General features: G+C 36.0%; 3 protein-coding genes across 4 annotated transcripts; 2 read left to right on the forward strand and 1 right to left on the reverse strand.

Annotated features, from left to right (window-relative positions):
* Positions 1 to 2,126: 2,126 nt before the first annotated feature.
* LOC140789350 (probable indole-3-pyruvate monooxygenase YUCCA5) lies at positions 2,127 to 4,310 on the forward strand. Its single transcript, XM_073139015.1, has 3 exons — positions 2,127 to 2,861; positions 3,385 to 3,759; positions 3,978 to 4,310. Exons 1-3 carry the CDS (start codon positions 2,160 to 2,162, stop codon positions 4,239 to 4,241), a joined length of 1,341 nt encoding a protein of 446 aa, XP_072995116.1. The 5' UTR covers positions 2,127 to 2,159; the 3' UTR covers positions 4,242 to 4,310.
* A 633-nt stretch (positions 4,311 to 4,943) lies between these two features.
* LOC140789770 (uncharacterized) lies at positions 4,944 to 7,274 on the forward strand. The gene is made up of 4 exons (XM_073139590.1): positions 4,944 to 5,326; positions 5,592 to 5,662; positions 5,843 to 5,978; positions 7,025 to 7,274. The coding sequence occupies exons 1-4, from the start codon at positions 5,173 to 5,175 to the stop codon at positions 7,105 to 7,107; spliced, it is 444 nt and encodes a 147-aa protein (XP_072995691.1). The 5' UTR covers positions 4,944 to 5,172; the 3' UTR covers positions 7,108 to 7,274.
* A 780-nt stretch (positions 7,275 to 8,054) lies between these two features.
* LOC140789523 (mediator of RNA polymerase II transcription subunit 15a) lies at positions 8,055 to 25,291 on the reverse strand. 2 transcript variants are annotated; one of them, XM_073139248.1, is made up of 11 exons: positions 25,000 to 25,291; positions 23,889 to 24,000; positions 22,724 to 22,847; positions 18,151 to 19,548; positions 17,342 to 17,412; positions 16,135 to 16,209; positions 14,674 to 16,041; positions 13,275 to 13,622; positions 8,936 to 9,130; positions 8,758 to 8,846; positions 8,055 to 8,663 (listed from the first exon to the last, which is right to left on the reverse strand). In XM_073139248.1, exons 1-11 carry the CDS (start codon positions 25,116 to 25,118, stop codon positions 8,459 to 8,461), a joined length of 4,104 nt encoding a protein of 1,367 aa, XP_072995349.1. In that variant the 5' UTR covers positions 25,119 to 25,291; the 3' UTR covers positions 8,055 to 8,458. The 2 variants fall into 2 exon arrangements, with proteins under 2 accessions (XP_072995349.1, XP_072995350.1); XM_073139249.1 differs by having other exon boundaries at positions 18,151 to 19,545; positions 25,000 to 25,287.
* Between the last annotated feature and the right edge of the window lie 1,487 nt (positions 25,292 to 26,778).

The raw sequence follows: 26,778 nt of genomic DNA on the forward strand, positions 1-26,778 counted from the left end.
TGGAGGAAGATGTAGAGAGCTTTACTCTCATCTAAAACTATTTAAACCCTAGCCTTGAGAATACATTGGGCAATTATGTCCTCCAATGATGAGATATATTATATAAATGTGTGTGTGTGTATATATAATGCAAAGAAGAGATGCTCACAGCCGCCAAGAAAAGCCTAGTTATTTGGGGAAGATTCAGAGACAAGAAGTGACAAGACAGTTCATGCACATTCCTATCTGACCAAACCTTTGATAAATACTACTTGGCAATCACCTTTGAAGGAATGTTGCTTTTTAGGAGAGCTGTGCAAAGAAAATATGTGGCGAGGTGGTTCAAAATACCCCTTGAAATGCCTTAGAGTGCAAGGACTTCAAAAAGAAACCCTCAAGTTCCTATCTTATCTCCTTTTTCACGTGAAAAGTGAAGCTACTGAAATTATTCTATACAAAAATACATAGGTTAGATACCAAAATGTCTGGCCCACAACACCTTAACTAAGAGGTTTCAACCTACAACTTCAACGAAAACTACTTTTTTTCTTCTCTCTTCGGGTATAAGATGCTATCTATTTGGTTACAATCTAGAAGCACAGCGCAGCTAATCTTAGAATAAGCCTCTCCCTTGTGCTGGAATCGAATACCAGCTTAAACTTTTGAGTTGAATTGAATTCCATTATAAATCACGTTGGTCCTGCTAGGGAAATAATTCTGATTCGATTAGGATTATTATTCCTAATAATCTTTGAATTTGCCTCTCTCTCTCTCTCTCTCTCTCTCTCTCTCTCTCTCTCTCTCTCTCTCTCTCTCTCTCTCTCTCTCTCTCTCTCTCTCTCTCTCTCTCTGTGTGTGTATAGGTGGTCCTAATTTCGCATAACCCTAGAGTGGGAACCTATCGGGTCTTCAGAACAATTTGGATAGAGATGTATCAAACTCCGAAACCAATGAGTAATTTGCACCACTGCAAAAGTCATTGCCAATGATAGTGAGTTCACAGGAGCCCCATCCCTTCACTTGAAATCACTACAAAAAGCGTGTAACATAGCCTTCAGCCCACTCAGTAGATGCCCACAGATACATGCAACCAAGATCACTAGTGTTAGGAGCTTTAGAATATAAAAATATAGAGATCATCATCATCATCTTCTTCTTCTCCTTTCTTCTTCTTTCTAACCGTTTTAAGTTTTCTACAGTTTCTGAGTTTAAGTCCACTTTTTACTAAAAAAATATAATTCTAATGGATATGTAAGAGCATCTTATGTTCATCAATCATAAATTATATTCGTTCTTGTGTGCTGATTAATTAATCTCAACTGTTCCAACGTACTGCTACCAGAAATGCAGATAGGAAACCAAGGGCTACTGCTATAGCGGACTTTGGGATCATTCAAGTATCAAAAGTCACTCACTTATCAATTTCCACTTGCCTGCAGAAAGCAAAGAAGATCCTCGGGAATAAAAACCCTCTCAAACATCTTTTGGGCCTGCAACTTTTGAGATAGTCGGTAAGGTGTTTTGAATTTGAATCATTTTAGATTTATTTATTGTTTAAAAATATAAAAAAATTATTAGTTTAAGTCAAGCTCTCTTCTTGAGCCGATCAAAGTGCCCCGAGACCAGATGTTTGATTAAGATTGTTAGAGTTCTCTTCCTTAAGGCACTGTTCGCTTTTGGAATAGTTATTTTTATCTTTTATATTAATTAGCATAAGAAAACTTATATTAATATAAGTTATTTTGGTGTTTAGTTGTATATTAGTATAGTATGTAATAATTATATTTAATATAATATAAAATTAAAATGATAGTTTCACAAATAGCTAAAATATTCTTAATAATAAACGGATTAGGATAGAAGAGTTGAGAAAAGAGAGACGGATTAGAACGATGTTTGATTGAAGTCCTATCTTTTTTAAAATTAAAAAAAATAGATGAAATATGTATTGTTATACTAGTACAAAACTAAGTATTTATTTAATTAGTATAGTATTATATTAATTATAAAGAGGCTTATACTAAAATAAGCCTATTCTTATTCCAGAGTTAAAACAAAGGCTTAGAGAGATGTGATTATTATAATTTATATTCTAACATCTCCTCCTATTTATACTCTTCCCACTCTTCTCCAACTTCTCCACTACTACTCTCCTCTCTTTAGTACATCAAGAACTAGCCATGACCCATTTGGTTGGCCATGAGCATGAGCATGAGCATGAGCATGAGCATGAGCATGAGCATGAACATGAGCATGAACATGGGCTTTTCTTCCAAGGGAGATGCAAATGGGTGAATGGAGCACTCATCATAGGAGCTGGCCCATCTGGGCTAGCAGTGGCTGCATGCCTCAAAGACCACAACGTGCCATTTGTGATCCTTGAGAGGTCCAACTGCATTGCCTCGTTATGGCAAAATCGTACCTATGATCGCCTGAAGCTCCACTTACCGAAACAATTCTGCCAACTCCCCAAGCTCCCGTTCCCTGACGACTTCCCTGAGTATCCATCAAAGAAGCAGTTCGTAGACTACTTGGAGTCTTACGCCGACCGCTTTCAGATCCAGCCGCAGTTCAACGAGGCCGTGCGGTCGGCGGAGTACGACGAGGCGTGCGGCGTGTGGCGGGTGACGACGGCCGGCGAGGTGGAGTATATATGCCAGTGGCTGGTGGTGGCCACGGGGGAGAACGCGGACTGCGTGACGCCGGAGATCGAGGGGGCGGAGGAGTTCGAACGGCCGGTGATGCACGCGGCGGACTACAAGTCTGGCGAGGGGTATAGGGGGGAGAGGGTGCTGGTGGTCGGCTGCGGCAACTCCGGCATGGAGGTCTGCCTTGACCTCTGCCACCATGACGCTCATCCGACCATGGTCGTCCGCCACTCAGTTAGTATTATTTTTCTACCATAGCCCCGATTTTCATAATAATTTTTAGGATTACATACATACATACATACATATATATATATATATATATATATACCTCGTTGTACTTTGCACGAAAATCACTTTATTCCCTTGAACCTATTTTTCTGAATTTTTTAACTAAATTACTAACTATATACATCACAGAGAGATGATTAAATAACTGGAAGTAACTACATATCCTTCTATTAAATAAATATGTATTCAGAGATATAAAAAAAATAGTAGGGTAAAATAATTTTTTTTGTTGTAAACTAATAACACTTGATAATAAGCCACATACACTATTAATTTTAGATAAAAAAATTTAAAAGTTGTAACTTAATAACAAGTTCAAGGGGCCTGGAGGGTAAAGTGATTTTCATATATATATATATATACATCAACTTAAAGGTCAAGGATTATTTGACATAATATTGGAGCAAGTTTTTCTAAAGTTCATTGAGTTCAAACCTAAAGATGAAGTGCTGATTTCTTTTGACAGGTTCATGTGTTACCAAGAGAGATTCTTGGGAAATCAACCTATGAGGTAGCTGCTTGCTTGACAAAATGGCTACCACTGTGGTTGGTGGATAAGATCCTAGTGGCTTCAGCAAGAGTGATACTTGGAGATCTGGACAAGTATGGCCTGAAGAGACCAGTGGCTGGCCCACTGGAGATCAAGAACAGTGAGGGCAAAACCCCAGTTTTGGACATTGGAGCACTGGGGAAGATCAAATCTGGTGAGATAAAGGTGGTTCCTGGGATCAAGAGGTTTTCACATGGCAGGACTGTTGAGTTAGTTGATGGCCAGACCGTTGAGGTGGATGCAGTGATCATGGCTACTGGCTACTGCAGCAATGTTACTTCCTGGTTGAAGGTAAATTATAAGCTTAAACACATCAAAACACTTGGTTGGGTTTCTTTTTGGCATGTATATACCTTTCTAAAGTGATAGATGTCAACGGAAACACTTGGTTTTTGTATAAATACTTGTTAAAACTCTTATCGTAAGTTAACCAATAGTTAAATCTTAATTAATTTGATAATGAAAAGACAAAAGATTATAAGAGTATCTGTGATATTTAATCTCTGCAGGACAGTGAGTTCTTCTCAAAGGATGGATTTCCAAGGCACCCATTTCCAAATGGGTGGAAGGGGAAGTCTGGGCTTTATGCTGTTGGATTCACAAGGAGAGGGCTCTCTGGAGCATGCCTGGATGCTGTGAGGATAGCAGAGGACATTGGCAGGATATGGAAGGAGGAAACTAAGCAGGCCTTTACATCACTGCATGCAATAGAAGATCCATTCCAATCTCACATATATGATGAAAAGGCTCTTAGAAACAGCTCTCTCTTGTAAAGGAAATGGGTTTTGTTGATTGTACAGAGAACTTTGTAATATATGGAAAAAAAAAAGGGATAATTACAGTTTGATCCCTTGAACCATATATTTTTTTTGTAATATATAAATCCTTTGAACTATTGTAAATATCTCATCCTCTCCTAACATCATCGTAGATGAAATAGTTAAAAAGACTAAAATAACTCCCAAGAAGATAAGAATATTTTATCAACTATAATTTCTATTTCTTTTCTCCACAATATAAAAGATAAATATGTTATATAACTATCGCGTGGTCTGCACATAATAATTTATGAATAAAAAAAATAATGAAAACTAAACATACGTGTAGGGAAAAAAATTTCAAGAGTAATATGTGATTATTCGAGGAATCCAAATGTAATTAAGGCCCCACGCACACCCATAAAATGAAACATTTGATTCAACGAAGAAAAGCTATTGTTTCGTTAAGATGTAATTAAGGCCCCACGCAAGAAAAGTTATTTAGGTTGCTATAATAACTAGGTATTACTGATGCGATGGTGTATTTAAATGCCTAAAGTCGCTCGGGTCGTATAAGTATTAAATTTAATTAAGACACCATTAAGTTTTTAATTCTCTCGTTTGGTGATAGGTAAAAATATATTCCGAAGTTTAGTACTGTAAAATTCCAAACAAACGGATAGAATTATAAAGTCGTTGATTGGATTTGTTCTTTGCCGGATTCGTTAAAATGAACTATTCGCCGACTTCATGTCATGTCAAATAAGGGTGCTGAAAGCTCCATTTGCCGACTTCAGGCTATCAATCGAGGAGAAGCCGTCTATGCAGTGGCGTGCATGTATCCTCTCGTGAATCCGGCGGCGATCTCCCTCGACGGGGTCAATTGCCAGCTCTTTGACGGTTTCTAAGCGTAGATTTAGGGTTAGGGTTGGGGTTTCGTCTCCAGATGGACGTGCAGCAGCAGTGGAAGATGAGATTCTCGTTCAGGAACGCCACCGTCGTCATTTGCTTCCTCAACTTCGTCGCCGCCTTCTTCCTCCTCCAAGTGTTCTTCGGCTTCTCCCTGAGGAGATCCCCCAGCGAATCCCACCTCGATCCGGGTGAGTCCCCTTCGGATTCTTTCCTGATTCAAAAATTTTGATTTTTTTATGAACCCATTTTGTTTCGCATGAGAATAGCCCACAAATTCTTCAATTGGTAGTCAAGATTGAATTGATGACTTTTGGAAATTAATCATCGGCATGTTTATATTGTTGTCCGATTTTGTTCTATTATTAGTCCTGTAGCAAGCTGAGATCAAACATTATGATTAGAATTTTCTCAGGAATGGCATTATCTAAAACCCTCTATTAATTTTTATTGCAGCGCAAATTAAGTACATTTTGGAATCGGAAGAGTTGCGTCGTGCCATGGAGCCCTTGGATTTGATTAGAAGAGTAAGTAATTATTGAATAATTGGCCAGTTGGAACCGTGTCTTGAAAATTTAGCTGTTGAAGAGAATCTTATTATCGCCTGTTCGTGAATGACATTTATTTACTCTTAAACAGTTTGGAGGCTATATATCAGAGATTTGACATCACTGATTTGGAACTGTTTATTTTGATGAGTGACATAGATTAAAGAAATCCAGCAAGAAACAAACAGCGAACCAGGGATAGAGACAAACCAAGCTCCAAAGCAGACTGCTGCAGTTGATTTGTCAAAGCGTTTAAAAGACATGAGGGCAATGAATGATGCCAATAGCCAGAAAGGTTGATCCTGAATATATTCTTCAGTATATGAAAGTCTCTATTTTTTTCCAATAGCTCTTGTGCTTAAAATTTCTTTTGTTTATTCTCGCTTTATGTAAGACATCTTACAGTAGCTTTTAAGAATTGTTTCTTAAATCTTGTCAGACAATAATTTTCTAATCATTCTTGCAGACGAATTTATCTATTTGCATGTTTAGGTATAAGATGGTTCATAGACTGCCGACTTTGTTGATCATAGGATCTTGTCAGAATTTTTTGAAGATCTAATACATGTCGTTATGCACATAAAGTAGTATGTGTCATTGATTGCTTAGAAGCCCAGATGGCACGTTCTGTGAAGTGCAGTTTCTTTGAGCTAGCAACTTGTTCATCATGCGACATTTTGGGTTAGAATTAACTACCATGATCTCGGATGCTTCATCAGTTCATATTCTACTACCAGCATTTCCTTAAAACTGATAGACTTGTACATGTAGTAGAAAACCAATAGCACATCCTTATTGGGTAGTAAAGATGATACCGTCACATGTTTTTATCAGGTGACTCTGGCCAGACCATTGTGTAGGAGTAGTGATACATCTGTTTGAATCTTAAGATTGCCACACTTTGCTGACTGAAACCACAATTATCATGATAATTGTAGTGATTATGCAATAATAAATTCTTATGGTTTTCTCAGATCAAGTTGTGATTTAGCTAGCAGTTTAGTTATTATGACTTTCAATTTTGATGATGGTTATGTTAGTGATGATGTGCAATTTTTCTTGTATTAAGTCCATAGGTGCTCATGGATAAATAAGATTTTGATGTAAGCTTTGCAAATATACCATCTTATTTTCATTGTGTGTTAGGTAGCATTTATATTTGTTGAGTTTCAGTTATAACGGATGCTGGAAATGATTTTTTTTTTTAATAAGTTGGACTCTGAAACAAGTTATCTGTGATTAAAATTTTGCAAAATGATAATTTGGATACATTTGCCTTTTGCAATCTTTTCTAATGAAGCTCCAAAAATTTAAGAGTTCTTATCTCTGATGAATCTTCAGCTCTCGAGGAATGGCGTAAGCGAAAGATGGAACGAGCAAGGCAGCGAGAAATTGAGAAAAATGGGACGATCTCTCAGTTGTGAGAGTCTGATTGTACAGTTGCGTGTGATGGGGATGTGGTTGTATGCGGCCAAGAGCTTGCTATCTGTTTTAATTATCTTTTCAAATGTAATAAAATCAACAGGGTTCTAAGGTTGTTCAATTAAGTTTTTGTTACAATATTATATTGAAGTGCAGCAGTTCTTCAGTCTCTTCATGTATCTTAGTTCTTCCTGATGATCTCATCAGTCTCTTGGTAGCTTGTCGCTTAATCTGAATTGATTAAGGATTTGCTGAGAAGCATTTCTCGAAATATTTATACATTGTATACAAGTTAAAAGGGAATCAGGTTGGTGTGACCACCAAGGCTTTCCTCAGCCTGGGATGCATAGTTGAGTCACCAAAACAGCCTCCCGGGCAAAAGGGCAGAGAAAGGATGGCTGTGTGATTTCACATTTCTGAAGCCCCGACGAGAAGGATCTAAATGGCCAATGTAAATTAGAAAAAATCTATAATACCTTTGCAAAAAAAGGAAAAGGCCCATGCTAGAGTTGCTCCTGGATGTGCTTTTTTTTTCTTTCTTTCTGGTAAACTAGACCTTGGAAGCAAAATCACCTCTTATTTATTTTTATTTTTTTAGGACTTAAAAATCATCCCTATTTTTGTAGATAAAAAAGATATATCTAAATCAACTCGGACACGCACTACCCACCTAGCTTTGGAACGCTAGTCTAGGATTTCAATTGAAAAGTGAACTACACCCAAATAAAAGGGGAAGAATGCAAGGAAGAGTAGTTGATTTTTTTTTTTCCATGAGTTGTTACATGAATCAAATGTTTCATTTCATCCGGGAAATTATATTGGTAAACTCCATTTTTGTCTCAAGACGATCTTATAGATGAACCGACTGACATGCTCCTTTATAAACGCATCAGCATGTATAGCAAGGGCATATACAACTGGCGATTCAAACAAACGTAAAGAGGCAAACGACAGTAAAATTTGAAGGTTTGCTATAGACAAACAGTAAAATTTCACTCATATACAAGGGTAATACTTAAACAAATGGAACAGTGGCAGTAGCAATGACGGGGATATCCGTATCCTAAGGATAGTGTATCAACATCCAAAACAAATGTCTCACATATATTACTAGCGTTGTCCCCTAATACATTACCCATCATTTTTTGAGAGAAGATATACGCCATCATTGGTCATTTGCTAGTAACTGCAGTTTGGTTCAATCCCTGGAAGTCCAGGGCCATGAAGCCAATCTTCCTTTGGAAAGGATGAAAAACTGCAACGTGTAGCACCTTCTTCTATTAACACTTCTACGGATATAATGGCCAGATGAGTGGCCCCAAAAAAATTTACATCATTAAATAAGGCATATAATTAAGCACCCACACAATTTTCCCAAGCACCATATCTTGAGCTGAAGCTACCACCTCCAGTCTGCTGAGCATATTCTGCAATGACCTTGCGAGCAGAAGCATCCCATGTCTTTGCCATCTCTCCAAGTGACATGGGCTGTGATAGGCCTCGGAGGGATATGCTGAACCTTGACTTTGCTTTGGTTGATAGGTCATCAGATTGTCCACTGAAAGTTCAAACATACTCTGAGTCAGTTTTTCAGCCTCCCAGGATAAATAAAAAAGACTAACAAACCATCCAATTCAACTGTCTCCTCTGACCTTTGCTCATCTGGAAGCTTGTCCAAGAGAACAGGGGAACATTTAGGGTAGTTAGCAGGAACAAGCAACCTCAAAGGCAAAATAGGGCTCTGCATGCACACATGTACATGTAGCACGAGGATTAAGAAAAGAGAAATGGAAAGATAAGAGTAAACAGGACAAGGCATGTGAAGCTTACCATGTGTGCTGATGAGAATTGAGATTTTAAGCTTGGACTGAGAGAAACTGCAGTGAATGAACATTTAATGACTGTCCCTTCCCCACCTTCATATACAGCAGCAACTGAATCACTGTCTTCTTCACTAATGTTAACAACTGTATCAATTAATTGCTGATTTATATCCCGAATCTCTTCAACTAAGGCATGGTTCACCTGCAATTAGATGTACAAATTTAACATTTATGACCTCAAGGCAGTAAGCAGCAGCATCTAGTGACATTCTAGTCATAAGATCTGACAATAAGAACAAGATGAAGCATAATCTGTTCTTAAGCAGTATGATACGCTGCATCCTAGTTGACGGGAATCAAGCCACTACTCGGTCTAGGGCACAGAGAGATGTAAGCATCCCTATCTCTATTAACCTATGATTCATATGTAAGGGCGCATACCATCCTTTTGTGCACAGGTACTTTATAATGTCATGAGAACAGAAAACTTTTCCTTGCTGTACATGTTTCTAGCTGAGGACAAGATTCAATCTACTTTCAGGATATCAAATAGAACAGAAGATAACAATTTTGAGCTTTTTGTAGAACACTATTCATCAGTGTTTTCATAAAACATTCTGGTATATTTTTATTTTCTTTAATTCCAAAAGATTAGAAGCCTCTTGAGTCTGTAACAAACCTTGCCAGTGAAATAAAATAATTTTAGCCTATTTTCATAAGAGCTGTCATTTCTTAACAGTTCTTTTCTTTATAACTATCATTGAAAGAGGCAAGAATAACGAGCATGACAATATCAATATAGAGCATGCTAAGCACCATGATCCCTTGGATACTACTACTTAGATTGTACCTCTAGGGACAATACTGATGCCACCATCTCTTCAGCCACATACCTCCCTCAATCTACAGACAGATGATAGTGATGATGGTGATGATAGCTCCAATGATGATGGGCAGTATTAACTTTTGTTTGGAGGTAGGGGTTGAGGTGGAGGCAAAGCAATAAACAAAATGGTATGCATGAGTCTGTTTATGCCTACCAGGGTTTCCAAGATTTTGGTCGGGACATTGTTCACAGTGCCAGATCATGGTCTTCACACAAATATCATAGAACAAAGAGAAATAAGGGGAGAGAAAATCAGGCAACTGATCAATATGAGTCACATTCTGGAGTTCCACCTGAATGTGGATTCTCCTTGAGAAAGCCTCAGAACTTCAAGTGGGAGTGAGGGAGGTGATGATTGCAGGAGTTGACGTCTACTAATCATTCTCATTGCTCATGTTCCATTCTGCTGGGGGACTCAAAAAACAAATTTGCAATATAGTAATGTACCAATCATGTCCGATGATTAGAACCATGTCCCATGTGATCACGGGAATCCCTCATCTGGATCAGCCACATCCTTGGGCATATGATAAATCCGGAGGCAATTATATGACGTAGTTTACTAATTCTATGTATATTGTTAATAATAATATTCCATAGATTTGTAGGACATAAAACATACAAAGTAAAATATATGTAATATGAACATTGAGGACAGTCACAGAGGCCTAAAGGCTAAAGGTATGACCAAAGTTCCAAAAATCGGTATCGGGATCGGGATCGGCCGTCCGGAAAAACAATACGTATCGGCCGTATCGGCCGCCTATATCGAATCGGACTATTTTAATTAAATAAAATTCTAAATATTATTTAAAAATATTGAAAAATTTCTAAAAATTTAGGAAAAATTATAAGAAAATAAGAAATAATAATTACTCACATATAAAGCGTAAAAAGTAAAAATCTCTCTTTCTCCCTCTCTTCATTCCTATCCCTCTAACTGTTAGTCCGAGTTATCCCACTCTCTCCCTCACCCTTTCTTTCTTTTTATCTTTCTCTCTCTCTCCCTCATTCACACACACACTCTCTCTCTCTTCCCGACTCTTTCTTCCTCTTTCCCTCGGCTCCTGTCGGCACAGAGCGAAATGGCCGCTGCAGAGGCTCGGCTTGCGGCCGCCAACAAAGAACTAACAAGAGGCCTTTGCAAAGAAGGCCGAAACCAGCCAAACGTCTGGATCGGGATCGGCCGAAACTGGAAACTATGAGTATGACCATAAGAATTAACTGCAAAGTCCATTTTCCCTTTTAAACTATCCATTTATTAAGCAGGAGGAAAACATATATTTATCCTTTACATAGAATGCATCTGGAGTTGATCACAATGGATCATTGTGCACTATTATCATGATCACAATACAGGACTGCTATAATGTGTTCAGTTAGAAATTCTTGCTAACATGGGAATGTGTTAACAATAGTTATTTGTGATTTTGTGTAACCATGGTCTCTATATTTATAATAAAAATATCACTCACCTTCCTACACTTATTTCGTACTTAAATTACATCCTATGTATATAAATTATAATAAAAATGGATCATTTTTATTATAATGGATCATTTTTTGTGCTCTATTATCATGATCACACTACAGGACTGCTATAATGTGTTCAGTTAGAAATTCTTGCTAACATGGGAATGTGTTAACAAGAGTGATTTGTGATTTTGTGTAACCATGCTGTCTATATTTATAATAAAAAAATCACTCACCTTCCTACACATATTTCGTACCTAAATTAGGTCCTATGTACATAAATTATGTATTATATATTTTTAATACAAATTGAACATATGAATATTAGTTCAATTACAATGCATTTCATTACTTAAATTACGTATTTCATACTTAAAATTGCATATAAACATTAATAATAAAATGAAGAACAAATTATAAAAATAACTGTGAATTGCGTAAATATACTGTGAATTGTGTAAATATAACTCTGAATTACATAAAAATAAACTGTGAATTACAGTTAAAAAAATGAGGGGTGAGAAAGATACTGCCTTATTCAAGCTTCAAAGTTGTTTTATCACCACTAATACCTAGTGTGAATTTACTTCTATGCCTAAATATTTGGCCAAAATAGTAAGGATGAGATTAGAAAGATAAATACTCTTAAATTAGAAAAAAATAAATGATTCTAGAAACGTGACTTGGAATAGTATTTAATCTTTTCCAATTCAGAGGAATTTCTTTTTATAAATTATGATTTAGAGTCTTGTCTGTTTACAAAGGTCGAATGGTAGCAATAAAATGAAGAATAAAAAAAGTACAAGAGTAGATTGTAGAGTTATATAAAATGTCTAAGATGCATAATCTTAGGGAGAGATGTATTGAACACAACCAATACAGTAGCATTTTCTTCATATGAGAGGCTTATATAGAATTGTTTCGGGTGAAAGAAGAAGAAGAAGAAGAAGAAGAAGAAGAAGAAGAAGAAAAGATAGAGTAAGATAAAAGATGCAGAAAAATAGTACAATAATATTTCCTCCCATTCCCACTTGTACTCATGAAAATTTAACACATGAATATTCAAAAGAAGCATCAATGAATTATTTCAAGCCAGTATATGAGAGGCTTGTATAGAAAAAAAGAAATAGAAGAAGAGTATAGTAACACTTCTTTCTATTCCTACAGTGTCCCATTAGAATTTAATAAAACATCAAGCGACAGAAGGCAAACTTAGAAGAAACAAAGGGAAATCTAAAACGGGCTCACGTGACAAACAAAAACCAGGTGCGCTTTTCATGCAAATCATGCTGATTACACACATCATAACTCATATAATTCCCAAATATCTTTCTGTAACTTAAAAAATAACAATACTGTAACCCAAAAAGTATATTAAGCAGCATAAGAAATGTAGTTAGTATGCATTTAATCCCTAAATAAATAAAAAGATAACTCTCTTTAAGTGCTTGGAAGAAGCCAAAAGTATGTTTAATTATGATCTGTGGTTAGTCTTCACAACTTCCATTACCCACTGTAATCCAGCATATGAACATTTATTATTTTCACATTAACCCTAAAATAAAATTTACATAGTGGGATGCAAAGAAACTCAAGCTGAGCATTAGCTTAAAAAAACCTCTGCTAGCTTTTAGGAAATTCATGCAGTAGTATTTGAGAAAAAAAAAACAGACATTTCAAAACCTACCAAACCCACATGAATGATAACAAAAAACGAGTGTCGGGGATGCAGATAAGTTACTTAGGGATAATAACTTGATCCAAATTAAATTATCTTATACTCTTAAAAGATGAAGTACAAAGCCAGATATGATAAATTGAAATAATACTACAGTATAATGCTACATCACTGCTTAAACTTAGTGGTGAAGCATCTGCAATTATTTATTATAAAACATATGAATGTAAGGTTCTTCATAATGACAGAAAGCTTGTTTTAACTCAGAATTACTACCAGATAATCTGAGCAATCATAGAGTTGTCATACCTCAATTTTGTGCCTCTTAACACGAGATGTTGCAGTTGACTGTAATTCAGATGTATCAAGACTATAAGATCCCTTGAAGCTATCATTTACACTACCAGCTGACGAAACATTATTCAAGGGCATGGCACTTGTGTCACGCTTCATTTTCTTTGTCGTAGAAGCATTTCCATCCTGTGACATGAAATTTCTGGCTTGCAAACGGCACTTCGTCATAGCAACTAGATCCTCACCAACAGCAGCCCTAGAACCATTGCCGGGTGCTGAACCTGCTATCCTGTCGATCATACTCACAACAGATCCAATATCGCTAATCACAGAACTAAGAGCCTGAGGTGTCGCTGATTGCACCTGAAGGAGTTCGATATTGTTAGCTATTTGACATCTTCTAATCTAAACAATCGTACCATATGGAGACTATGAAAAGGAGCATCAAATAACAAATATCAAGTACGTTCTAATAGATCTACTAAACTAGAGAGTGTATTAATGCTAATGGACAGTTTCATTCAGATTGGGCTCTGAAATAATAATTTTGAACCTATTATCTGCCCAACAAGGAGCAAGATCTTTAATGCTAGTCTGACCCAATAAAGACTAGATATCAAGCTAGTTTTAAATTTCTAATAGATCTACAAAACTAGAGAGTGATTATAATAGTCTTTTCTAAAGTTGCAGTTGTACAGCAATGATCAGCCTGAAGTTTTGAACATATGACCTGTCCAACAAGGGGTAATTTATTTACTACTAGGTTGAGCCAATGTCATCCGAGCCTTCTCAAACAATTAATGGTCACATAGAGCAATGTCATCAAAAATTCAAAATAGGTAGGCAGACCTAGCCTCCTAGGTGGCAATGCATTTATAGGACTAGTCCTAGTTGGAAAACCTTGGGTTTCAGAACTTAAAAATACCAAAAGAGCCTGTCAACTGCCTTTAGCAACTTGCAGGATTGGTCTATAAAGAACATGCAATAGTTGTATGGCAGAACTTGATTATTTAAAAAGCTTAGCACGAAACAGCAAACAACTGTAAGAATATAATGGATATGATTTTGAGACATTGTCAACCCTATAGAAAAACCGCGAACAGCAAACAACTTCATTAATGCTTGCAAAGACATTGTCAACCCTATAGAAAAACCGTGAGCAGCAAACAACTTCATTAATGCTTGCAAAGACATTGTCAACCCAATAGAAAAATAGAAAATTATTAACAATTTTGAGAATTAGGAGATTCAATTTCTCGACAAGGTCTGATGGCAAGCTAAGAAATAGCACATCTTTGAATTGTACTTGTTTAAAAGCATAAAATGGAGCACTTGGCAACATAGCTTATAGGATAACCACAGGTTTATTCATAAGCATAATCTCGAAAGCAATTGAAGCAGTAAGAAGACTGACCGCTTTGATTAATCGATCTAGAGGCCTTTCTGTCGCACTCGCTTTGCTAGGAATTAGAGTTGGTATGCTGGCTTGATTTCCATCAGGACGGGCAAACTCTGCAAGCAAGGGTGAGGCTGACATACCCGGTGTGCCAACAGCAAGTGACTGAGTTGGAGGTGCAAGAGGTATTTGCTGGTGTCCAATTTGTCCAACATTAGGTAGAGATGAGATATTTGAAAGCTTGTTCTCTGAATCCCCTGGTATAGGAGATGGAGCTATGGGAGTAGAAGGTGATGGAGCAAATGGTGAGCTAGCTGGCTGCAAAGGTGTTCCAGCTTTTAGTTGAGAGGACAACAGATTATGCTGATCAATTTGAGGAGACGAATGATGTGAAATTTGAGGAGATGAGGCTTGCAGGTTTTGAGGTGAAGATATTGGAAAAGGAGCACCTGGCTTCAACTGCTGATGATAATAGCTACTCCTTGGGCCTGCAGAATAGTGCTGTTGATAAAGTCCTGGTTTCATGCCAGGTCCTTGTCTCACCTTCAACTCATTAATCTCATTTGTCTGATGAAGCTGTGGCATTTGGTGCACCGGCATCTGTGTTGCTTGTTGTTGCTTTTGTTGTTGGTGGAACTGTTGCTGCAATGGCAGCTGCTGCTGAAGCAATTGTTGTTTTTGTTGTTGATGTTGTTGTTGTTGTTGTATCAGCATCTGGCGTTGCTGAAATTGTTGCTTCATTTGTTGAGCTTGCAAATGTTCTTGCTGTTGTTGCTTCAAATGTTGTTGCTGTAGTGTGCTTGAGTTTGATTGTGCAGAATTGACATTAGGTTGTGCGGTACTCATAGTGCTATGTGAAAGAGCATTAGCATTGACCTGCTGTGATCCCTGTTGAAATGAACTAAAGGAACTAGCTTGGACTGAATCCAAATTAGAGCCAGATTGTAATGCATTAGTGATATTCTGTTGCGTGGTTGGAACACCAAAGTTTGTTGATAAGGGCATAGATACATGTTGCATGTTGGGTCCACCAGCTGACTGCATCGAACTCGCCGTACCTTGCAAGTTTACTTGTTGCAATTGATTTGTGTGATTGTCATGCTTCTGCATCTGAGATTGTTGTTGTTGTGGCAGAGAATGACTATGTCCACTAGGATGCTGAAATTGCTGTTGTCCCTGTTGCTGTGGAGGGATAACTTTCCTTTTATGCGAAGCTAGAATACTAATTATCTGTTTCTCATAAATAGGAATTTTATCCTTCAAAGCAAGTTGAATGTTGTTCTTATTAAGCTGTAGAATTGCTATAATTTTGTCCAGCAATAACTTAAAGTTTTTCATTTTTTCATACTGATCGGATGGCTTTGCAGGTGGTATGAGACTATCATGCTGAAAAATAATAAAGATAAGAGATGCGTCAGAAATTAAACATTATAAAGAAAGATTCAACTAAAATAAATAAATTCCCATGACATAAATAACCTGCTGCAACTTCATAGCAATCCTTGTGTATAGTTCAGTCAGATCAGCAGAGTACAGCTCCTTCATGGATTTTATCTGTTATGGACAAAATGAGCCATCTTATGAATATTGTCACAAATAAATGCAATGACAAACTATATTCAGCAAGCACATGCTCCTAATTAATTCCTAGAACATACTTATATGAAACAGTTTGCAGTGAAAAAGCCATTATGTTTTTGAGTGATTGCATTCCAGAGACACATCCAAATAAGCAATCCTCACAGAATGTCGTCAAACTGATTTCTATAAAATAAAAGGCTGTAGAGCACTGTGAACCATATGCTTTATATTCCAAACACCCTCAAGTCTCAGCTTGAGGCTTACTGTTAGCCAAAGACGACTTATGAATTAAATGAGTAGAAGATTTGACAGCGAATGATAAATGGCCTTGATCTTGATGTTTTTGGACTACAGGACCTACTCTACTACTGTGAAAATAATTGATTTTATCGAATAGCTTAAGCTAATTGAAAATGTTGAATCATGTAGACTTAGCAATGTTCCAACTTCCAAGTTTCAACCACCTGTTTGGCTTGCTTGTGCCTGTTCTCTACACAAAAATTAAGAGAGAAAAGGAAGTCTGTTTCCTCATCTTTCAAATCTAGAGAAATCTAGGAGAGATACAACATGTGCAACTAATTGAAATTTTCATTTCATATATATAAATAGAGAGAGAGAGAGAGAAAGAGAGAGAGAGAGAATTTATTGTTGCAAATTATCAGTTTTCATCGTCTCTTCATTAGCTTTAAATGATACGTGCGGAAGGACTATAAAACAATAGTGAACTGCTAGAAAAAAAAGTATATGGTTAACATGACATCAATCTAAAAATTGATAGAAATTTGATAGCAGAATGACTGAAATTGTGAATCGCCATATAATTGGATATACTTTACCAAGTGGCAGCTTAAGCCTCCTCGTCCATTACGTAACCATTATTTACAAAAGTCCTTAAAGGAATACTAGGTAAGGAATATTGATTTAACATATCCTCAAGCAAAACATTAGGATCGCCTTGTCGATCATTTTGATAGTGTAGAAAATAAGATTCTGACTGTCATCCCAAAGTCATTTAAAAAGAAATGAAATTCAGGATGTCTAAATATGAAGAATATATTGGAAGGCACGCAAATATGAAAAATGAGGTAGATAAGTTTGGTGTCACCTTCTGATAGATCTCCTCTTGCCAATCCACAGCACCTGTGTGTCCTGTTTGACCTGTTGAGTCTATTGATGCTGCAAAAGAGAAAAATAGAGAATTCAGAAGAGAAAACATAATCACTAATCAGATCAATGTGTTAGGCTTGTGGGACAAGAACACTCCAAAGCAAAGACAAAATAAGATGTCTCTTCAAATCAACCTTGAGCCTTGCAGGAAGAAAATTAGAAATAATTATCACACAATGATGGATCTTGTGTTCATCTCACAGAAATATAGAAAAAGGAAAGGAAAAAACACACAGTTGATGACCACTCATCGCAAATTTCTGCTTACCAAGCTCAGAATCTGCATGAAATATTATTACTCTTATAGTTTTTTCAGGAAGCCTAAAGAAGTCAAATGGCAAATTTCTACTATCTTGTTATTATGAGTACTTAATTTGCAGTACCAATTGACAGCCTCCTCCATCCAGCTGGTATATTAGGAGATGCTTAGCATACAATTAGCAGGTTATTGGCATGATGTAGGTTTTCTTTTCAGGCCCATCAAGGAAATTAGGACATAGGACCATGAATAAATGATGATCATTACTCAAGTAGATGGTGCTCCAAATGTAGTAGTTGATCACTTAAGACCAAGGAAACTTCTACAGGAACTTAGTTATGCTGAGTCAACAGGAGAATATTCCCAAACATATATGTTGTGGAGTTGCAATCTAGAAATGTTGAAAAAGGAACAAGCATGAATGCACAATAGTACATCCAACTGTTAAATATGAGACAAAAGGAAACTAAGAACTCATGTTGACTTACTACTAGATGAGACTTCTTGAAGTCCTCTCTGCGATTGAATGAATAATTTCTGTTGGTCCATTGCATTTGGTGGCTGAAGCAAAGCAGCTGAAGATTGAAGCCTTTGCTGCATCTCTCGTGGCAATGAGTTCGGTTGTTGCTGCATTTGAGCAGACTGAGACTGAAACTGAGACATGAGTTGTTGTTGTGCAGATTGAAGTTGGGACTGCTGTCCTTGCGGTTGTAACAATCCTAAAGATCCCTGTGGAGCCTGTGACTGCTGTTGTGCTGCGTTCTTTGACTGCTGCAACATGTGCATTTGTCGCTGATTTGCCTGCATGTTTTGAATATTAGTTCCTAGTAGTTGTTGCTGTTGTTGCTGTTGCTGTTGCTGTTGCTGTTGTTGCTGTTGTTGCTGCAGACCTGACATTGTATTTTGGGGACCTAATTGCTGCTGCTGATGTAAAGAAATAGTTTGCTGATTTAACATTTGCTGAGGTTGTTGCATGTTTAAAAGATTGTTCTGCTGAACTGACAACCTCTGCTGCTGCTGCTGCTGCTGCTGCTGCTGCTGTTGCATCTCTGAAACATTTTGTTGTGTACTTGAGATTGCCTGCTGGCCTATCAACTGATGTTGCTGTTGCTGTTGCTGCATTAGAATATTGGATTGCTGAGGAACTGAAGCAGTTTGTTGCTGAAGAGGAGTTTGTTGATGCATAGTGGGCTGAGCCTGCTGTTGCTGTCTGGAAACAGATTGCGGATGCTGCTGAAGCAATGATGATACAGGTTGCTGAATAGAATTTAGTTGATTCGGCTGAAGGCCAGATTGTACAGTCGACTGCATGTTTGTTGGTTGCGTCTGTTGCATAGTGGATTGCCCTCCCTGAAGACCAGATGACATTTGCATCATGGGCTGTTGTGAAGATTGAAGTTGGGTTGGCTGCATCAAAGATTGTTGTTGTTGCTGCTGTTGCTGTTGAATATGTGGCTGCATTAGCGAGCTATTCTGATATTTATGCTTCAGTAATTGTTGTTGCAGCTGCTGCTGCTGCTGATAGATTAACTGATTTTGTGATTGCTGTTGCTGCTGGGAGATAATCTGTTGTTGTTGTTGCCTTTGCCTTTGTGCATTGGCATATATATCTGTTGGAGCTAGTTGACCTACAGAATTACTCATAGAATTCTGCGACATTCCAGAAATGTTCTGCAGGTTTGAAGCTTGTCCGACACTGGATATGTTGGACTGATTGACACCAGCAATTGATAATGCAGAAGGAAGATTTGCAGTAACCTGAACAGCAGATGATGTATTGTTTTGAAGGTTTTGTGGTAAAAGTGATTGTCGTGCTAAAGGTTGATTGATCAAAGGAATTGCCAATGATTGCGGCTGGTTACTGACTGGTGATTGGATCCCAACTGCTGTTTAGAAAAGATATTTAAAACGTTGTTCACTTGAGGAATTATGCTACACCTTGAGAAATAACATATGAACATATAATAATAAAGTCTTCAGTTCCAACTACTTGAGCTCATCTGTATCGATTTATTTTTTCTCCATTCATCTCAACTCAAGTCCAAAATGTTATATGAAATCAAGGGTTTTATGTATTTTCTTATTAATTAAGATTTCAGCATATGACAGTGTTGCTTTGCTTCATCTCAAGAAACCTCATATTAAATGAAATTACTCCTTCATACAGGTACATTGTGCCAGTCGAACAAATATGAATAATCTTATTAAATATTAATCAACTCTCACTTAAATTATTCTCTATAGATGCTACCACTTATCTATGTTTAATGCAATCATTTGGCATTCTATCTTTCAAGTTATTTCACCAACATAAACTTTGCATACCACATTTTCTAGTCACCAATATATCAAGAATGCATCTGAATATATTGAGTATATAAGCACAAAATATCTAGATGATATGACTAGATAGCAAAGAAGTGAGATTTCGATATAATAATCACAATTCTCCTTGATAGTCGGGATCGATTCTAGATTTAAAAAGAAAAAATACATCAACATTTCAAAATTCGTCGGAAACCACTTTATCTAATCAGTCATTCCAATAATTTAAGAAAAGTAAGACACCCAACCAATCCAAGATAAGCTTGTATAATGAAATATAAAATTATAAAGGATACATCACTATCTTGTATCTACACATGACAGGTTTATCTTAGTTACATCATCATAAATTGTGAAACTAGTAATGTTATTCCCTTAACTGGAACCTTCTAGTACATGATAAAGACACTACCTTTTGCCTTCGTAACAAAAGTTGATGTTCAAAAAAATATTTTAAGTGATGAAAACAAATTTACATAAATTCCCTAATGCAGGTCGGATATAGGGAAAGAGATGCATTTAAGGAAAAATATTCAAGATAAAAATAGAAATAGATTTCAGTAGTAAAAGCAACTAATAGATAAAAAAAATTAGGCAAAGAAACACAAGAGAAAAGCTATCAAATCGGAAATGTGATCGAAGAATAAGTTTCCTATGGTGCTACAGTACCCAGCATTAAATCCATAAAATATTATTTTTTATTCCTGTTTTCTGTAGTGAAAAGAAAAATAAGCAGAAATAGAGAAGAAATTGATAGAAAAGAGAAAAGAGAATAAAAAATAAAGGAAATTTTGCATACGATAACCTGCCTTTTAACAAAATTACAATTTACATCCTATATTTTCACTATTTACAAATCAAGCCCTATAATTTTTTGAATATGTGTAGAAAACACCGTATGTTAGATTAAACTAATACCGTTTAGACAGATAGGAATATTCCGTCAAAATTAAATATATTTCTTTAAAAGGACTAAAACACCCTTAGTTCCTTCTCTATCTTCTTCTCTATTCCTTTTCTCTCTTTCTCTCTTTCTCTCTTTTAGGGCACAACATCTCCTTAAGCAAATTTGATCCGATCAAAAAAAGAGGAAGTTCTCTTTTGGTTTCTCTTTTTCTCCACACATTGGGTATAGCTTGGGTTTAGTATAGCTTAGATTTTTATTTAGGCAAAGCTTGGGTTTTTAGTTCTTATAAAGAAAACATCTTCTCCTCCACAAAAAAATTAAAATGAGCAAATCCTAGGATTTTTTGTGTTCTTAATTGAGATGGATTTAGTAATCTGATTTCAGTTGTGTATAGGTTGAGTTGGTGTTGGATTGGGATGGGTTGAGTTGGATTGGGTTAAATTAGGTTTGGTTAAGTTTAATATAGATTAAGTAAATATAACTTAACTGAGGGTATTCGTAATCTTTCCAGTATAGTTAACTTAACCTAAGAGTTTAGTTAAGTTTAGTTAATAGATCTAACAGTAGAGTGTTTTCTGCATATATTCGTTAAATCATAGGACTCGATTTGTATAGTAAAAATATAGGGTGTAAACCATAATTTACATTAAAAAAAGTAAGGTGTCATATTCAAATTTCTCAAATATAAAAAATAAAAGGAGAGACAAGATTAAAGTAAAGAAAGGTAATACTAGACATGATCATCGGGCGAGCCGGGCCGGGCTAGAATAGTCTAGCCCGTTACCGCCCGTGAGAGATCGGGCTAACCAGTCAGGCCGGGCCGACCCGACCCACCAATCACTCGGCCCAACCCATATTTTAGCTATTTTTAGAATTTTTTTAACTATTAGCTTATTTTAAAAAATATATATTTATATTCCTCCATTTTAAAAAAATTAAAATAAATTAAATTTTTTTAAAATGTGTGCTTAAAATAATGCAAAACGGTATAATACCAAAATTTTTTACTGTAGCAGAAGGCAAAGTACTGTAGCAGACGGGCGGGCTTAGTTGCGGGCCAAACAGGCGGGCTTTCGGGCCGGGCGGGCAAAGAGCTGGCCCGTGCCGCCTATGGGTAGTTCGGGCTCGGGCCCAGCCGAGCCTAAACCGGGTCCGGGCCGGGCACGGGCGGGCTGGGCCATTTGATCATGTCTAGGTAATACGGAGTTATTACGGTAGAGGCTTCACACCCCAGAGGATTTGGCGCCACATCAATTTGTGTTTCACACAAAGGAAGAAAAAAGAGAACATCTCCTCTTTATTTCTTTGAAATAAAATCATTACCACTGTTAAAAAATATCTCCACTCTACTTTTCAAAGGGCGTATTAAAAACCCTAAACATGATCAAATTCCTAATTTAATTAGGCCAAAAGAGATCTTACCAGATAGGTAATTTAATTAGGCCAAAAGAGATCTTACCATATAGGTAGTTTAATTAGGCCAAAAGAGATCTTACCGTATGGGTAGTAATAAAGCCTAACCAAGTACAAAATTATTGACCCAAAATGCCTTGAATTTAGCCTAATACAGATCCAAATACAAAGATTAACAAAAAATAAAAACAGGTAAAATAAAGAAAATAAAAAAATAACCCAAATAAACCTGATCCTAACTAGACTTGACTCTATAAAAGCACCCAAAGACCAACTACGACCCTCTAATCTGAAACATATCGTTGGCGCTTATGCTCCTGCACCAATGCCCCTAACAAAGTTCTTAGTGCATGTACAGTTTTGTCAGTATGTATAATGTGAATGAAAAAACAAAAGAAATATTGACAGTACAATACCTTGATTCACAGAATTTTGATTGACAACAGCATTGTTAGACATTGGAGGATTAATAGTGGGAGGAGGCTGTGTCTTCGACTCCATAGACAGCATCTTCAGAGAAATTTTCTTCAGATAATCCGACTGAGACATGGAAGTTACGAAAAGAGCTTAACAGAAAGAATGAATGATTAACCTAGCAAATCAGAAGAGCGAAAAAGTAATAAAAGAATGAACAAATGAAAAGCATTTAAACTTTCTTTCTTTACTTTTCTTCTTCTTTCTCTGTTTCTCTTGTTCCTTCTTTTCAAGTGAAAGAATGTGACATAAATACCATCGAATGTATGACTCAGATGTAGCATGAAGAGACTAAAGAAAAACTGTTTTTACTAAACTTAGCAGATATGCAAGAGGATTTTGGTAGTAAAAGTTCTTCGTGGCTACATTGTGTAACAATTCAATTATCTCAATGCAGATGCATATGGACATATATTTTTAGAAGAAACTATTTTGTCCAAAACAACATCCTGACAGGGATTCCTCTTGCTTGCTTTGACCCATGCCAATCTCCAAAGAACAAGCCTCTGAAAATTTTCATGGCCAAGGTGGGTAAACCTGATCCTTAATCCACAAGAAGGTTCTTCGAATAGGACATGTACAACAACAATCCCATCCTTGGATGTGATCTGCTAAATATAAAAACTCCAATAGTAGCAATGTACGTAATGCTCTAGATTGCTTTAACATATGACTGTGAATGTGCTCTGAAACTTGAAAGATACTAAAGATTCTAAGCTGAGTAGCATGAGCCACAATGATCTTATACCCAAACAGAGGCATGGTAGCATAGCTCTGCTGCAACCTAGTGTGACATAAGACACAACAAACCATGCTGGCGTGCTGCGCATCGCCGCATCCTTCATAATACTGGGCCACATGGCATAGCAACTGCCAACCCAGCAAATGGCACTTAAATACTAAAAAGAAACAGGAGATACCTATGCCATACAGCCACTCCATCGTTCATGTGATCAAAATTGAAAGCCAGTACTCCAATAAAAATTAATAAAATGTATTCTATTTGCTTTCAAATGAATCAAATCCATAAAAATTATAAATACCATCTAGATTACTTCACACCAAAGAACAAATGGCAGGAACAGTTCAAAAGTTGGCAAATATTACCTGGCTAGTAGCTGCAGTATAAATCTTCTCCTCAAATCTGTTAGCAATTTTTTGAAGTTCATTTAAGCCCTCAGGCACAGAGATTGGCAAGTGCTTCTTTAGAGTCTCCATTCTGTGGACATAAGTAAACATTTAGATCAATTAGTTAGGATATCATTAGAAGGAACCCAATCTCAAAAGTATAAGTAAATTGTGCAAACCACATACACAAATATCTTAAAACAAAAGAAACTTCATAAAATTATTAAACAGTAACAAACTTCAAATTCTAGGGAATTCTAAAAACTTATTTTTTGACTCCATTCCTTAGGTCAGTAACAAACTTAAGGTGAGTTATTATTATTAGATCATAAATTTTAACAACTTCAAAATGTCTCCAATTAGGAAAGTTTGTGTGAGTTGTTTAGATTATGGAACAGGGAGCATATCTGCTGAAAGATGGATGTATGACGGAATAAATCAATTGCTCAAGACACTTGACTGCTTCTTGTCCCTTTTCCTTCCTTTTACTATGACTGGAACTAACCTCCTAGTAAAATCATCCTACTGAACAATTTGTTTTGTCCTTCCAATGAACAACTGCATTTCACTATTTTGCACAAGTTATTGGATCCTTCAGATTAGCTGACAATACAATAACCTAAAAGATCAGAACTAAAGGTTCATACTAGTCTCACCGGAAAATAGCCAGCTTAGACATTGAAGATGAGGATTATGTGCCCTAATATTTTCCCATAAAAGATTCAAGAAAAATATAGCTATAGGGCTTCTAGCTTCTAAGATTATGTGCCCTATAAGACCACCACCGTTTCAGAGAATATCCTTCATTTGTCCTAAATCACCTTTCTTTTTTCCTTCTCAACCCACCAAGCATCCCTTTACTTCTAAGAATTTGTCAAACAAACGAGTCAACCAAATTAATCTCAAATTCCATCATCTTTAAACCACTATTGACCTCGCTAGATCAAATTCCTCAAAAAAGGCCACGTTTTGTACCGAAATCTCGACTTTTAGCTCCAAATTCTACGGCACGTCCAAGAAATTCCAAGAATCAATCGCCCAATCCACAAGAAAAACCTCAAAACGAATCGAAGAGAAGGGAGTCTCTCACATCTTATTGACAATCCTTAACCGTGCCTCCGGCTGGAGCAGCGTCCTCCAATCAACGGCGCCCGGGTCGCCGCCGGCGGCCGGATCACCCTGAGAAGACCTCCAACTGTTGGCCTCCATCACGGGCGATCCAATCCGTCGAATAATCGACTAGATCCTAATAGATCTCAGCAAATGGAGAAGAGAAAGCGAGACGGAGGAGGAGAGGAGATGGCGTTGAAAGCTCGAAAGAAGATTCGCTTTCGGTGCAAGTTATAAAGCCTCAAAAACCCAATCTTTGGCCTTGCCTGCCTGCCGATGTCCATAAAAATAGTATATATATCTAGTTAGATTATTTATTTATTTATTTATTTATTTATTTATTTATTTATTTATTTTTTTATTTATTTATTTATTTATTTATTTATTTATTTATTTATTTATTTATTTATTTATTTATTATTTATTATTTATTATTTATTTATTTATTTATTTATTTATTTATTTATTTATTTATTTATTTTTATTATTATTATTATTATTATTATTATTATTATAAAACGAGTCTGTTGCATTTTACCGGTTTGGCTCCATGCATATATTTTGAACTAAAGTATTTAATTTCGTATAATTGATAATTTTAACTGAAGATGATTAGATAGATTCTATAATGTATCTAAAATAATACTAATAGGATTTTAAATGATAAAGATTTTATAAAAAATATAAGTGTATTTATTATATTTTTATTACCTAAAATTATATCTTACAATTTTGTCTCAATTTTTAAATTTAACATCTAATATGGTCAAATACTATGAAAAAAATAACATATATATTTGACTGCTTAATTTTAAAATAAGGAAATAAAATGCAATTTCCCCAAACAAATAATTTTCTATTTGTAAGATCACCTTACTTTTACTTTATAGAATACCCAAATTCAGCTCTATGTTTATGAATTTAGCTAAAAATTAGATAATAAAACGAAGTGAAACAAAAAAAAGTGGAACACTTTAAAATCTATCTAAAATTTAGAATCCTAAAAATCTAACTACCGGTTCCAACCCCTACATGATTATAGTAGATATTATTTAATACTAGGAGATATATTTTAAGTGATACAAATCCGGTTATGGACAGATTTAAAAATGAAATCTTCGAGAGAGATTTTGTCATATCTAACCGTTGGATCGATTTAAAATTTAGATATGTTGTAGCTTTGGATGAAAACTTTTTAACATATCTAAGATTTTAAATTTCATTTAGATCTTAACATATCTAAGATTTTAAATTTTATTTAGATCTTAGCATATCGACCAAATAGTGGCCGAATGTCGAATATTTTCTGCGCCTCTCAAGAAAGAGAAGAGATTAAAGAGAGAAAGATGTTAGAAGCTCAAGGAAGAGAAATTAGAAGTTGAACCTTGCCAACAAAGAAGGTAGCTTGGTTGATGAGAAAAGTGGTGGGAGAAGTTGTGGCTTACTTAAGCTAATAATTCTTTCTTAATTATTAATTAAATCAGAGTTGCACTCCATATATATAATGTATATAGAAGCTAGTTCTAAATTAACTCAAACTAGGATTTGTTATAAGGATTTATATTAGAGATAAATATAACTTAGCCAAATAAGTCTTATTATCCCTCTTGAATTAGTTCTTCCTTGTGTTTATAGATAAAATCAAAATCTGAGAAAATTTTGAATACGAAAATTATATATTATAACGTTGCCGATCTTTTTCAAGTGGTTTCATAATATTCTTACATTTTATAAGTAATTATCTTATATATATATTGTC

The sequence above is a fragment of the Typha latifolia genome, chromosome 5, assembly GCF_019914945.1.
Source record: "Typha latifolia isolate L0001 chromosome 5, TyphaL0001v2, whole genome shotgun sequence".
In the NCBI taxonomy this organism is placed as follows: Eukaryota; Viridiplantae; Streptophyta; class Magnoliopsida; order Poales; family Typhaceae; genus Typha; species Typha latifolia.